This window comes from Bactrocera dorsalis, chromosome 4 (genome assembly GCF_023373825.1).
Source record: "Bactrocera dorsalis isolate Fly_Bdor chromosome 4, ASM2337382v1, whole genome shotgun sequence".
Taxonomy (NCBI): domain Eukaryota; kingdom Metazoa; phylum Arthropoda; class Insecta; order Diptera; family Tephritidae; genus Bactrocera; species Bactrocera dorsalis.
The window spans coordinates 16,403,430-16,418,175 of NC_064306.1; the positions used below are offsets into that span (position 1 = coordinate 16,403,430).

A 14,746-nucleotide genomic window follows, 5' to 3' on the forward strand; every position below is an offset into this window, starting at 1 on the left:
TTTCGTATTTCTAATCAAACTTCGACTTATTTTATTTTATACCAGCTTACCCAGCCCGCTTCGCCGGACTATATTTTGCCTTATTTTACAATAAAATTAGAACATTAAATACTTAATTTATCTCTTAATTATATTAAATTATTCAATTATCTTCATATTCATTTTCTACTATTCTCTTTTCGAGCGCGTGAAGATTGTTGAAAGTACGAACCGTGGCTTGGGCATGGTAAATGTGAATTAAGGACATTAATAAATACTTATGAAACAATAGGGGTATTCTCTTGCTCTTGCAAAACCCTTGCAGGGTGCACGAATTGCAGATATTTCCTCTTGGTCACGGGCACAACAACAAACACACGCAGAAAATTATTTGCAATGGCAGTAAAATATGTCAGACCAAAACCCATGTATATTTGCGTGCAATGCAAAGGCATAAAAAAAAACTGTGCTAGCTGTCGTTTACTGTTAAATACATAATTTAAATAGATTTTATAATTTTTATTTAAATTATAAAGATTTGTTACAGTTTTTTTGTCAAAAATGTATGCAGAAGGTGCGCTAATTCACAATATCCATGCATAATAGTCATTCACAATAAATTGACCGAATCAGCTGTTCATATATCACTAGATTCTGCAATGGGTACTCTCGTGCCCTTGTATATTTCGGTATGGTATTTATGCAATCTGCAATCTTGCAAGAGCAAGCGAATACCCTTATTGTATTAAAAAATGTTTTTTGTTTGCATTTTGATGATTTTGTGTGATTTACAACCTATTCGTATTCAGTTATCACTCAAAAACGCAGTTTCATTCGTTGAAAACTTTACATAATTTATGTTTAAAACATAAAAGCAAAGCAAAACGGCTGTTTTTAACCGTATGAATTATAACACTTTTGATAAATTGTTCTTTATTGGGTTATCGACATAACCTTATACAATTGAATCATGCTCAAGTACGAATGTTTTCAATAACAGTGTCGAAAGTGACACATTTCATTCGGAATCACTATATGTACATATGTATGTTATCAAAGAATTAAAATTTTATTTTGACTGACTGCGTTAACAGACTTTAAAAATATGATTCTTCAAAAGTAGCTTACATATGTATGTACATATATACATACTATAAAATTAGTATCTATATACTTGAACTTTTGTGAAAACTAATATTTTTCTTTTTGATTATAAATAATAGTTCATATATATTTTTAGTAACAACTTATTAATTTAATTAACCAGTTAAATAATCAATAAATATGTTTAAATAATACATTAAGCTTTGATATCACTATGTTTCTCAAAGTAAGTTCGGTGAAGATCTTCTTTAATTCGCTGAAATTCACCTTCTTCGTCAAATAAGGCTTTAGTAAAGTATTCGACGAAAACACGACTTATGTACTGATCTTTAGCCGAAGGAAAACATCCCTCTAGAAATCCAATGTGGCCTCCACGAGCAGTTACGATAATAGCCACGTGACTGCTTTCGTTTGCGGCTTTGATGGGAATGGCTAAAATAATAAAAAGTTAACTGTTTCATTGTAAGAGAGAAAAACTCAGGAATACCCACCATCAAGCGGTTGAAATGGATCATCGGCAGCACTCAAACACAGTAGTGGCACGGAGATGTGATGCAATTTATCTTGCAAAGTAGCATCGTTGTAATAATCTTCTACACTGGGATAACCAAAATGTTTAATGGTAAAATTGGTGTCGAATTCTCTGATTGTTTTGCACTAAAATAAATTAAATTAATACACATATTCATAATTTTATCACTTTTGAGCGTACCGTTTTAATACTTTTCATATCGAGTTCCTGATGTTCGTGCAGTCCACTTCTCATTAAAGTACGATACATGTTTTGTGTTAATATACGTCCGAGAAGATTATTTAAAATCGGTTGTTCTATACTATCAATAGCTATGGATTGCAAACCGAAAATATTTGAAGTCAAATAATTTTTATTAAAGAAATAAGGAACGGTTAAGTTCGGATATAATCGAACATTTTTTACTCTTACAATTTACACAGATCTAAGCCAGGAAAATATTTTCAGTCGTTGGCAAAGCTTTATACATATTTTAAAATTATTGTGCATTTTGACTATTTTAGGTCTTAAGATTGCATAAATTGCAAAGTATTATATGAGTAACGACATGGGCTATAGATTTACAGACGGAATTTAAAATTGTTATATAACGGAGGTTAGTACGGCTGGGCCCGATATAGCCCGTTTTCACAATGTTTTATAATATGGTTAAAATAAATGTATATTTGCCACCCCTAATACAGTTATCGCTTTCACGGACGAAAGGACGGACATACCATACATGAAATTCAACTCGTTTTGTCATCCTGATCGTTAATAAATATTGGGTTGTCAAAAAAGTCTTGCGGTATTTTTATTGATTTTTTTTTATTGAAATTGAAATGAATTTTTGATGAATCATGCCCAGCTCTTGACCGATGCTACGGCTGCTACTATGCCGGACTCTTTCGACCAATTCAGCGATTTTATCGCAATTTTCGACGACAGGCCTTCCGGAGCGTGCCGCATCTTCGACCACCTCTACAGCAGAACAAAAACGTTGAAACCATCGTTGTGCGGTGGAAATGGAAACTGTATCGGGTTCATAAACTGCACAAATTTTATTGGTGGCTTGAGATGCATTTTTGCCTTTATCGTAGTAGTACTGTAAAATATGCCGTATTTTCTCTTTATTTTGCTCCATGTTTGCGATGCTATAACTCACGAACGACTTAAAAGAAACGACAATCAATCAAACACGTGTTAGCGCGTGAAATGAGCTTTCCAAAAAGGTATAGCATGACCCGATGCGACGAATAAAACTAGAACTACGCGCTTTCAGCGCCAACTAGCGAAAGTACCGCAAGACTTTTTTGACAAACTAATATATACACAACTCAATATTTTTCTCTATTTGTGTTAGGTGTTATAAACAACGATAGGTGAAAAAATATACATCTATATACAACATTTTGTGAGAGTATAAAAATACATTATCGGTAACATACCTTTATGCACATTCCAAGGTACTGATATTATTTTAGCTGCCGACAAATATGTCCGCGCTTCCTGGCTTCTACGTGCCAAATAGTTACCTTGAAACAGAATTAAGCAACAACTTGCATTCTTGTGAACTTATGAACATAAAACAATAAATCACCTCACCCAACACTAGGCCACCCATCGAAACACCAGTAGCTCCTATTTTGCAGTGTGCAGGCAATACATTTCGAACATGTTGCACTACCTCAGCCAAATCCTCACAGTTACAGGCATTATAGAGGCGTGGCGTCTTGATAGTTACACCACCAAGTCCGCGATTATTAAAGACGATAACACGTATGCCAGAATTATTGGCCGCGTATACTAGGCACTTTACATATTCGTCTTGAGAATTACCTGTCAAGCCGGGTAAAATAATAATACAAGGCGAATTTGAATTACAATTCGTGTCCATCCAGTCCAAAGCTACTTCTCCTCCATCTTTCAGAGTATAAATTTCCCTAAAAAAGTATAGGAATGAAAAAATAGCATTCAAATTAGATGTTCAGCAAATGACGTTTGACAAAAAACTAGTTCAAATTAAATTTAAAAAAATACTTAAACTATTACTAATGTTTTGTTTGGCGTTTTAATCCACAAGATATTAAGTAAGTGGCAAACGGGCTTGTAACATCTCAAAGCCCTTATTTGGTTGTGCAAGTCATACTGTCCATCTTAATGAATTATGGGACATGGTAAACAATTTGTGGAGTTCTATTTCACCAGAAACCTATCGAGCCCCAGTTGATAGTATGTTGCATATCATGTAACCAAAAGGATATTAATATTACTTTCTAAAGAGATTTTTTTAAAGCAGAAGATTGATTCCAATGAACTGTTTGGTTTTTTCATATCTGTTTTAAATAAAAGTTATTTATGATTTTTTCAACTAATTTTTTACTCAAAGACAATTCCGAGATTTACTTAATATATTGCATAAATAACTGAGTCACTATGGATATATATACATACATAAAAATTACGTATTTTGTTTGGGTCAAACTTTTAAACTACTGAACCTTAATACTTATAACTGATATGTGAATGAAAGATCACTGGTTAATTGGCCACAGCGTGCATGTACATATACAATTTTTTTAAAATATTTAAATATAATAATAATAACTAAAGTCAAATTGTATATACAATATGTTTTAGTTTTTGTATGTTAGATATTACCTTTTATAGCTAATAGGGGGTATAACTTTGGAACGTAAGACACTGGCAAAAACTGTTTGAGCGCGACTGTCTAAACACCAAAATGTAGGCCAAAACTTAACACTCAATGTTGGTATTTCCCGCAGAAGATAATTTTTAAGCGGTCCTTCGGCGCAAACAAATGTGGGGCGCTATAATAAGTTAGAAGTGAAAAAACAAAAAAAATAATGCATATTAGGAGTATGGATACAATTATATAAATACTGATTTTCATTCTTATAATTACTCCATATTTGGGTGAGCCGAAATAACCTATCGAATTTTTGTGGTAGGTGATCCCATATACGAGAGAAAAATATTAATGCAAGACAGGATGCATTTTTGCTCAATATTAAAATGTCTCAGCGAGTTTTAAGTTTCCCATATTTAATAAATAACATTAAATAGCAACTTTCATATATTAACGTTTATTAGAAAATTACATAAATTTTGAATCATTTAGTATATATTTTTTTTTTACATCTGGCATACAAGTTTAGCGTAAAATATTGTATGAGAATAATTTTGGTTCGCCGTTATTACATTTTCATACAATCGAAAAACTGATATTCAATAGGTTAATTTTTGCATCACCCTACTCCATATGTACATACATATATATAAAAACAAATTCACTTACTTTAACCACTAGTATAAGATAATAGGTAAAATAAGCGATTAATCCGAAACCTAATACATGATAACCAGGTAAATTTGCCCAATAATTGTAAAGGGAATCCAGCATCTTGTAGAATATAGTATAAGTAAGTATGAGTGCTCAAAGTCCGTATTTGAGTATTATTGTAATCAAAGTCAACTTATTGGACTATAGATCTGCAATGAAATAAAAACGAGGTTATTAAACATTTATGAGAGCTGATCATGAATAAAATGATAATAAAAACTATGTACATATGTAAATAGAGTCATCCAGATTTTTCTTATACTCTTGGCTATAAACTAATGTAGTGTAAATACTATTCTTGTAATACCATTTATAGCAACATAAAATAATAAAAATCCGTGTGAAATTTTCATAAAACTAGTACATTGTCAAACAAATAGTATAGTAAAAATTACTATATTAGAATGGTCCAGGAAATTGAAAAAAAAGTTTGAATAAGATATTATATTCTCAATTTTTAATCTTACATATTGGACTATTCATTCCAAATGCTGTAATTCAGTTTACCAACACATAATTGAACTAGATTCATAACCTACATACTAGTATATTATTAATTATTTTTCTTCACATACAAGTAGATCTTATTTCTTAATATTGCCCTGAAGGAATTAAGAGGTTATATACAGTTAGGAGGTCGAAAAAAAGGCATTTTTTCAAGAATTTTTTCTAAGCAAACTATTTGGTTTATTGATTTGAAACTTGGCAGGTATATTATGACAACCTTAAACTATATTCACATGTTTTTTTTGCCAAAAATAATTATCGGGAACGTTGATATTGCCAATTTTGCAGAGGTCCGCAAAAAAAAAGGCCTCTTGCGGTGAACACGATATCTCTGGACTGGATCATCTAAAAAGCAAAAAGCAGATAAATTTCATTAATATAAGAAATAATCTAGTGATTGATCGAAGGAATTAGCAAAAAAAATTTTTTTGAAAAAATGGCGTCTACTCAAAGCAAAAGGTTCGATTTTCGACCAAAATTCGTGTCTTTAATTGTTTCTAAAAATAAGAAATTTTCATCGGATGGGGAAATCCTTCGATTAAGTACTAAAAAATATAGTTAAGAAGCTTATGTAAAAATTTCAGACCGATCGGTTCAGCCGTTTCTGAGAAATCTTGCTCACCGACTTTGAAAACACCGTTTCGAGAAAAAAACGAGTTTAAAGTTTTGAAAGCACTTTTACTTGTAGTCGGCGCGCCTTCACTAATGTGTCTATAACTTTGAAAATATTCGTCGGATCGACTTAAAATTTTGTATGTGTATAGGTAGGTAGGTATATACAGTGGCGGACAAAAGTCTACATACACACTCCTGTTTTCTTCGATGTGAGAGTACAAAAAAGTTTTAGAAAAATGTATTTATACAGTTTTATTCTAATATTTATTATAATAGCAAATTAACTAAAAAAAAATCCATTATTTAACATAAAACAACAAATTTATGGAAGAGAAAAACTCAAAAATTGCTTTGACAAAAGTCTACATACAGTTCAAATTCTCCTACTTTGTACATTGTAATATTAACAGTAAGGTAAACGTTAGCCTTTTGCTTTATTTCAATATGTTTATTTTTTGATATTTATTGAATTTAGTTGTGGTTTAAACATTTCAATAGCTATAATGGCTCCGCGAAATGAAATATCAATTGATGTAAGAAATTTGGTGATAAAAGAAAGAAAAAGAAAAAAATCATATGGTGAAATTTCTAAAATTTTAAACTTGAGTCGAGCAACAGTACAGAACAATTCTAAAAAACTTTAAAAATAATGGTTCAACGAAAATTAACGCGCAGTGGACCCCCAAAAAAAACAATCTCGTAGATACGTCAGCTGATTCTCAACGAAGTAGACCAAAATCCAAAAGTAAATGCTCCAAATATAGCCGAAACGCATAGCGAGTACGTCACAAATGAGTATCCAACCAAGAACAATAAAAAAAAACTCTAAACGATAACGGATTTCCACAGTAGAACACCACGGAAGAAAACCTTTATTCTGAAAAAAATCGGAAAAATTCGTTTAAAGTTCGCCAAAAAACACAAAGAAAAGGAAAAGGATTTTTGGAAAAAAGTTTCATTTACAGATGATTCTAAATTCCCTCTTTTGGTAGTGATGAAAGTGCTAAAATTTGATGGAAAAACTAACGCCACGCTTGAACCGAAGAACGTAGAATCAATTGTGAAGCTCGGTGGCGGCAGCGTAATGGTTTGGGGAGTTGTTGCGGCCTCTGGAGTTAGAAATTCGGACTTTATTGAAGGTGAAATGGACGATTATAAGTATAAGTCTCTGTTGCAACATAATTTGAAAGCCTTTGGTGGATAATTTAGGGCTCGGTTCCGGTTGGATATTTCAACAAGATAACGATCCGATGCATGCGGCGCAAATTGTCAAGGATTGGTTGCATTATTATACTCCAAATGAATTAAATACACCACCTCAAAGTCCAAATATGAATATTATTGAACATGTATGGGAGATTTTGGAGCGTAGAATTAGAAAGAACCAAATTTCTAGCTCTGCTCTACTCTAAGAGCGCATATTGGGACCTTGGAACAGCATTACATCTGCAGCGTTTGACAAATTTAGCAGAATCAATGCCACGGTGTCTTCAAGCAGTTATAGATACCAATGGGGACCCAACTAAATACTAAAACGTTTAATAACTAGCATTTTTTACAGTTTTTCGCACTGAACTAAGATATTTTTGTACTGTATGTAGACTTTGTCAACACAATATTTGAGTTTTTATTCCATAAATTTGTAGTTTTATATTAATTAATGGATTTTTTAAGTTTGTTGTTATTAGAAAGAAGATTAGAATAAAACTGTATCAACACATTTTTCTAAAAGTTTTTGTACTCTCACATCGAAGAAAACAGGGGGTGTATGTAGACTTTTGTCCGCCACTGTATTAAGAAAACGTAAAAAACAAAAAAATCGATTTTTTGAAAATCCTAACTGTATATAACCCCTTAACCCCTTATACTGTGTAGTAGCTTAAAATATTTTTTTTTTAACGTTCCAGTAAATACAGATTCAAGTGGCATACATACATACACGTATCCTAGACAATTGTTTTCTCTATTTCATTTGGTTCGCTTGCAAAATACTTATGTAGGTAAGGGAACCCTGAACATTTGTTAGTATGTATATATCAATATTGAATTAAAGTATTTTTGTTATGACTATTACTAAATAAATATGCATAAATAATTTAGTGAAGTGTTTTTAATACAAATATCCCAAGAATCATAAGTCAACGGCAGCTATCTGTATATGTATACTCTTAATCTGGAGAACGTCCTCTATCAGACCCCAACTATTTTACTCTCGAATCCCGGGGACGCTCTTCCAAAATTTTTGTTTTTTAGCATGGAAAATTAATTTGCTTAACTACATTTTGCGAAACTAAGATTTAGTGGTTTAAATCGTAATTCTTTTTTGTTGACCACTTCATACATTTTTGTGGTAGTCACGTTATGGATACTTAATAAAGCGGGTAATTTTTTTTTTTAGAATAGCATCCCCGATTTCGGGTTTAAAATAGGTATGTACGGGTAGAGGAGGTCCTTCAGATCAAGAGAATATATTCATAGCCGCTGACTTATGGTTTTTGAGATACTTGCATTTAAAGTTCAAAATTTTGTTAAATTTGTTTGTTCACTCAATAACAAGAGAGTTGCATTCTAACTATTAACAGGTAACAAGGTGTATCTATGTATATATGTATATAAAAATGAATCGCTTTTTGCCTTGGTCACGGCATCACGCATGAACGGCTGGACCGATTTCACTAATTCTTTTTTGTTGTATTTGTTTTTATTAGGAAGAAAAAATTACAAAAGTTACGTCTATAATAAAAAATGAATCGCAAAATGTGTACTTAAGCGCATAACTCAACAACGCCTGAACCAATTTGGCCAATTCTCTTTTTTTAATGTTCGTTGAAGTTCAGAGACGGTTTTTACGGCGAGGAAATTTCCAATAATTGCCAGAAAACCCCTAAAAACAGCCCTTTTCTTTTTCCCCCGTTTTCTTTTTTATATAAGTAAAAATGAATGTTTGTTTGTTAGTAACGCTAAGGCTCGAGAACGGCTGAACTAATCTTGATGAAATTTTCAGAAGTTGTTCGCTGGCGATCTCGAAAAGTTAATAAAAAAACCTTATGCTTTTCATAAGGAAAAGTCGAAAAATTGGTAATTTCCAAAAAGTGAATTTTTTCCATAATGGTTCATGGACCTTGCGGACACCACAATCCCACTTCGGTTTGTATGTCTGACAATAAATGCACGAAACACTATCCACGTGCTTTTCTTTCGGAAATGCAAAATGGAAATGATGGATATCCACTCTATCGTCGTAGCTCATCAGACCACAATGACAGAACATTTACCATTCAATTTAGAGGAGTGAATATCGAAGTCGACAACATATGGATACCATGTTCGCCACTGTTGTCTAATTCACATTCAAAACTCATGTCAATGTTTGATCTTGAAAAGCAAAGAAAGCAACATGGCGGTTATTGGTCTTGAATGAGATGAGATCAGCAAGTATCAAATGGTCGATACGTGAACTGCAATAAAGCCATTTGTAAGGTGTTTACTTTTGCTATTTCTGAACGTTTTCCGACTGTTGTGCGTCTCGCAGTTCATTTAGAAAATGGCCAAAGAGTGTATTTCAACCCAGAGAGATTGACGAGTTTTTTCTCAATTTGCATCAGTGATTCGTTTGCGAGAAAATTGCTCTATTCGGAAATGTCTTGATATTATACGAGTACATGGAACGCATCGTCGAAAAAATAGTTACGCAGAAAGCAAGGCCAACCAGTAAATTGACATCCAGGTGTATTCTCAACTAATTCCTTAGGACGAATTTACATAATCCACCCGAAAAAGGACGATTTCTTATACCTTCGGTTGCTATTGATTAATGTACTTGGTTCAATTTCATTTGAGTCATTGCGTATTGTGAATGGTAGAGTGTGTGCAACTTTTATACGTGCCGTGTTCCCGAGTTGGAAAACCATCTTCTCTCTACATTTACGCATGGACTGCGTTACATTGAAAAAAATTTAGAAAAATCGAAAATAAATGATTTTTAACACAATGTAAATTTAACTTTCTTTTCATTTCAAACACACATAATTTTACGCAGGACAACGCATGCGGGGTCAGCTAGTATTTTATAAAAGAACCAAAGAAATAACACACCAATGACAGGAAATAAATAACACATTATTAATTTTGCGAATAGAATTCCATCCTGCATTGGCGGCCTTCGGCCGTAATTCAAAAACATAAGTCTGGCTGGACCAATACCTATGCGTCTTCAGTACCTTCAGCCGCGATTTAAAAAAATAACCCTGGTCGCACCAACACCTGGATGTGTTCAGTTCTTTCGCGTTGAACTCCTTTTTGCGTTAGAGGCCTTCGGCCGCGCTTAAAAAACAAAAAAAAAATAACACTGGCCGTTCACCGGGATTTATCAAGATTGCGAAAAGATTTCATATTACTCGTCACACGATAATGAATTTTGTATCGACGGTATAATCTTTCTTTTTTTTATTTATTTTTAGTCAATTACAAAATATGGTAACACTAATTTTTTGTTTGTTTACAACAATTTTCTTATTGTATGAATAAATGGATTTCAACGAAAGCTAAATATGGAATTACGAGTTGCTTTTGCACTATTTAATACAAAACAAAGTGAAGTTAGTGGATATAAAAATTAAAAATCTGAGCGTAAAATTTATTGTAAATAGGAGAAACACGCATTTTAAACACATAGTTGAAATTTTGAACTTTAAATGAAAATATCTCAAAAAATCATAAATCAGCAGCAGCTACTTATATACATATACATATATTATTGATCTGGAGGACCTCCTCTATCCGTAGATACCGATTTCAACCCCGAAATCGAGGTATGCTTTTCTAAATCCCGGCCGATAAAGCTGATATTAGCATTCTTTCATTTTTTAGTCAAACAACACAAAGTCTACGTAAGTATGTACATAAGTATATTTGCGTCCATACTATTGGACTTCGAACTTTAACTCTCATATAAAGATGCACTAACAATTGAGAACGCCGTTTGGTATAGAATTTAAATTTTAATTCAATTCTTTCGAGCAAGGAAGTTCCTTTTTAACTAATCACTTAAGCACGATTCGCCAAATATTCCACAACTGTATTTATTTATATTAATTTCAAAATCACAAAATAATATTGATTTATCCAATATTTTCTGACTCATTTCAATGTTAAACCTTGATTGCCGGTAATTTGACGTGTTTTCCTAAGGTTTCTCTAAAAACACAAATTTTTTTGGTTTTCAAATTCAATCTTTACTTGCAAATGTTTTTGTTCACTCTTTTTAATTGATGACCGGATTGAAACCTTATCACTTGTTATCTTATTGTACACTAATATTAGTACATGTTTATACAGTACAAAATTAATAATATAACAATAATATAACCCCTCACCAAATCAGTGTTTTTGCTCATTTTTCCATACAAACTGAAACCAATGCAACCCAGCCAACATTTTTGTATGGACAAGAAATCAAAATAAAGAAAACCAAAATGTTTCAGTGCAATGTATATACATATTTAATTGCATCTATTAATGATACAAAGGGATCCGGGGTGACCGAAGTACTTTCGTGTAGTACTCCTTTCTGGGTTGGCGGCCTTCGGCCGCACTTTAAAAAAATAACCCTGGCCGGTCCAACACCGGCTGCGCCATCCCCAGCATTTTAGCATTGAACACCTTTTCGCGTTCACTTCATACATTTATTGCTAAGTGGGTTTAATTTATTCCCTTTTGTTCGTGCTTTCTCGGTAATTTGACAGTTCAAATTAGGCAGTCATTTCGGTTTTTCGCATTATAGAACTCAATGCAGAAAAAGGTGTATTTTATTTAAAGATTTACAAAGAAATTAACAATCAAAAGTAATTAAAAACATTACTAGTGGTTTTTATAATTCATAAGTAATATACATACTTGTATGTGCGTGAAAATGTATCCATAATTGGTTTGGTACAATGCACAACAGATGAAAATACACTAGCATATATTTAGAAATTTGCAAAAAATAGCATTTTTTAAAGTTTGTGAACCGATTTTTATAAAATATGTTTTAAAATAAAGTTCAATAATTTAAGCATACATGCGTGTTTAAAATTTTCAATTTGGTTCTCTCGTTTAGGTACAGTGAGCCAAAATTAATCGGCGCGATATTAAACTCAACCCCATTGTTATGTCGCTGTTTGTTGTATTAATTGTGAAATTTTATATTTTTCAAAATGCGTTCCGCAGTGTTCGGCTGCAATAATAATAATGGTAAAAATTGTGCTACGAAATGGAGATGTTAAAAATGCATGCATTTGTGAAGGGCACTTCGCGCCAGAAGCCTTCGAAAGAAACTTGCAGTTTGAAATGGGTAATTATAGCATTTTGATTACAATAATTTTATTTTTATAACCAAACACTCTTGAAGGTTTAAGTTCGCGGAATCCAACTAAGTTGCTACCTAGCGCTTTTCCCACGTTAACCACTGCTCCGGCAGAGGCTAATGAACGGCAGAAAATGATGGAGTCTCGTTCCTAAAAATAGATGTTAACAACAATGTTGAAGAATACCGCCCCTGTTGAAGTAATTCAAGAAGACGAGGTTGGAAAGGCACCTCAAACTGCAGAGAGGAGATCATCGATAAGAAAGACTAGAAAATACTGCATTTGGAAACAGAAATGTTAGTCCTAATTGTCATTGATGAAGTATCTTTTTCTTACATAAGTATGTGTATTTCTTATTATTTTTAGACAAAGGCTGAATAGTGTTGTTAGAACTTTGAAAAAGTGCAAAAACGAGCAGTTAGCAGAAATTAAACGTCTTAGGATTTCCATTAAAACCGCGGAATTCCACAGAAATAATTTGGAGCCAAAACTTAGCTGCATTTTCACCAACGGCCAGGTAAGTGTTGAAATTCTAAAAAGTTTGTTGCAAAATATATTAAAGTTCGTTACACGTACATAGATAAACCTAAAACTACTGAAAACATTCTTATATAAAAATGTATTGATGTTAACAAATGCAAATATGTACTTACATTCATACAAACCAAGTTTTTGAACCTCATTATAATAATAATAATAACTAACTTTATTCCATTTATTTATACGCATGTATGTATGTTTATTATATTTTTGCAGGTAATATTTTTCAATGTGTGTCAGTTGATCTAAATTCCACTGACCCAATTGAAAAAATGATGACTTGGAGATTCTCAACAACGACGGACTTAAGAATTTGGCAGGGTACATCTGCCACAAACTTTGTGCCAATTCAGAAAGGTTGTTTGTGTGTTAGGATTCGTTCCTTAAATAAAAACTTAATTGAACATATGTATAGCAAAAAACGAAAATTAAATAAGACAATAAATTGATGCTTGGTTACAAAATATTTAACCCTCGTCGAGACCAACGGTCTGGCCAGGCATATTTGTTGTTTTAAATGTTATTTAAATATATTTAGAGTGTAGCCAACGACTTGCGCTTCCAGGTAGCTTCCTAGAATTTTACTGTCTATAGAATTGAGAAAAAAAATTCAAGGATATCGTATCGAAAAGGACGAAAAAAGATATTATAATATTACACCTTAGTCGAGACCAATGGTGCTTGGCTAGACCCTATATATTTTGTATGAAAATATATGAACTTTGGAATGTTTCTACCACTTCGCACGGTTAATTTATCTGTTTTCATGTTCGTTACATGTCCAAATTGGTTTGTATGTTTTATCTAGGTCAAATACTTTAGCCGCTAGAGCGTTTTAAAGGTTAAGAAAAAATGTATTTTTTCTCAAAATGTTACATTTTTTTGTGAACGCTATTGCGACGCCCCTGGTAGGGATAGAGGGAAGGTTGAGGGCTTCCCTGAAAGCCCCAGGGGTGAACTAACTCGCAAAAGTGGTTTTGATCTCCCCCGGCCCCATACCTCCCCAACCTTAGTGAAACAAAGGGGGGGACATGGTGAACACCCATTTTCGCTTATTGCCACGCCCCCGGTGGGGCCTTTGGGGCAATTGGGCCTTAGAATTATACATTTCCTGAAAGCTCTTTAAATTACCCAACCGGTGCAATTTATTTGACCAACCTAAATCAAATACTTTAGCCGCTAGAGCTTTAAAAAGGTTAAGAAAAAATGTATTTTTTCTCAAAATGTTACATTTTTTGTGAACGCTTTTGCTACGCCAAGCGTGAACAAGGCGGTCAATTTGATTTCAATCAAATTGAGAGGTAAGAAATTTCAAAAATCTATCTATATTGTACATATATGAGCGTAAATACAACACGTATTTCCATACAAATGTATGTAAACACATAGGGGCCTAGCCAAGCACCATGGTCTCGACTAAGTGTATCAGACCGTTGGTCTCGACGAGGGTTAATCTTTTTATTTACATAAATGTGTATGGTTGAAACAAACACAGCAAAGAGACAAAATGAAATAATACAATGAAAATTCAATTAAATTGATAAGTAGGTAAATGTTCCCTATAAAATATTCACTTATATTGATATCTTTATTAATATTCACTTACATATATTGATGTTTACTTTTGATGACATTCATGTTTTTGTATGCCTTCAATACAAAATTGCTTCTTATTGCAAAGAAAAACAAACAACTGAAAATCAGCTGATTGCACTTTGGTCATATGCTGAACACAATGATGTGCTGATCACATAGAGCGCGACAGACTTAAAGCGACCT

The 14,746-nt window shown here is 32.8% G+C and overlaps 2 protein-coding genes and 1 long non-coding RNA gene across 11 annotated transcripts in view; 2 read left to right on the forward strand and 1 right to left on the reverse strand.

Moving 5' to 3' along the window:
* Nucleotides 1-14,746, forward strand: part of LOC125778145 (uncharacterized) — a 98,191-nt gene that overhangs the window by 81,190 nt on the left and 2,255 nt on the right. The gene's annotated exons all lie outside the window — the stretch shown is intronic.
* LOC105222189 (phospholipase ABHD3) lies at nucleotides 1,025-11,453 on the reverse strand. 6 transcript variants are annotated; one of them, XM_049454675.1, is made up of 8 exons: nucleotides 11,319-11,453; nucleotides 4,914-5,107; nucleotides 4,256-4,425; nucleotides 3,200-3,537; nucleotides 3,043-3,129; nucleotides 1,796-1,926; nucleotides 1,575-1,740; nucleotides 1,025-1,515 (listed from the first exon to the last, which is right to left on the reverse strand). In XM_049454675.1, the coding sequence occupies exons 2-8, from the start codon at nucleotides 5,016-5,018 to the stop codon at nucleotides 1,280-1,282; spliced, it is 1,233 nt and encodes a 410-aa protein (XP_049310632.1). In that variant the 5' UTR covers nucleotides 5,019-5,107; nucleotides 11,319-11,453; the 3' UTR covers nucleotides 1,025-1,279. The 6 variants fall into 6 exon arrangements, with proteins under 6 accessions (XP_049310632.1, XP_049310633.1, XP_049310628.1 ...); XM_049454676.1 differs by having other exon boundaries at nucleotides 11,356-11,424; XM_049454671.1 differs by having other exon boundaries at nucleotides 11,237-11,388.
* LOC125778159 (uncharacterized) lies at nucleotides 11,878-13,331 on the forward strand. Of its 4 annotated transcripts, none has more exons than XR_007422521.1 (5): nucleotides 11,909-11,923; nucleotides 12,181-12,414; nucleotides 12,472-12,723; nucleotides 12,794-12,944; nucleotides 13,184-13,331. It is a non-coding gene; the product is annotated as an uncharacterized LOC125778159 (long non-coding RNA). The 4 variants fall into 4 exon arrangements; XR_007422522.1 differs by lacking the exon at nucleotides 11,909-11,923 and adding an exon at nucleotides 11,997-12,011; XR_007422520.1 differs by lacking the exon at nucleotides 11,909-11,923 and adding an exon at nucleotides 12,067-12,081.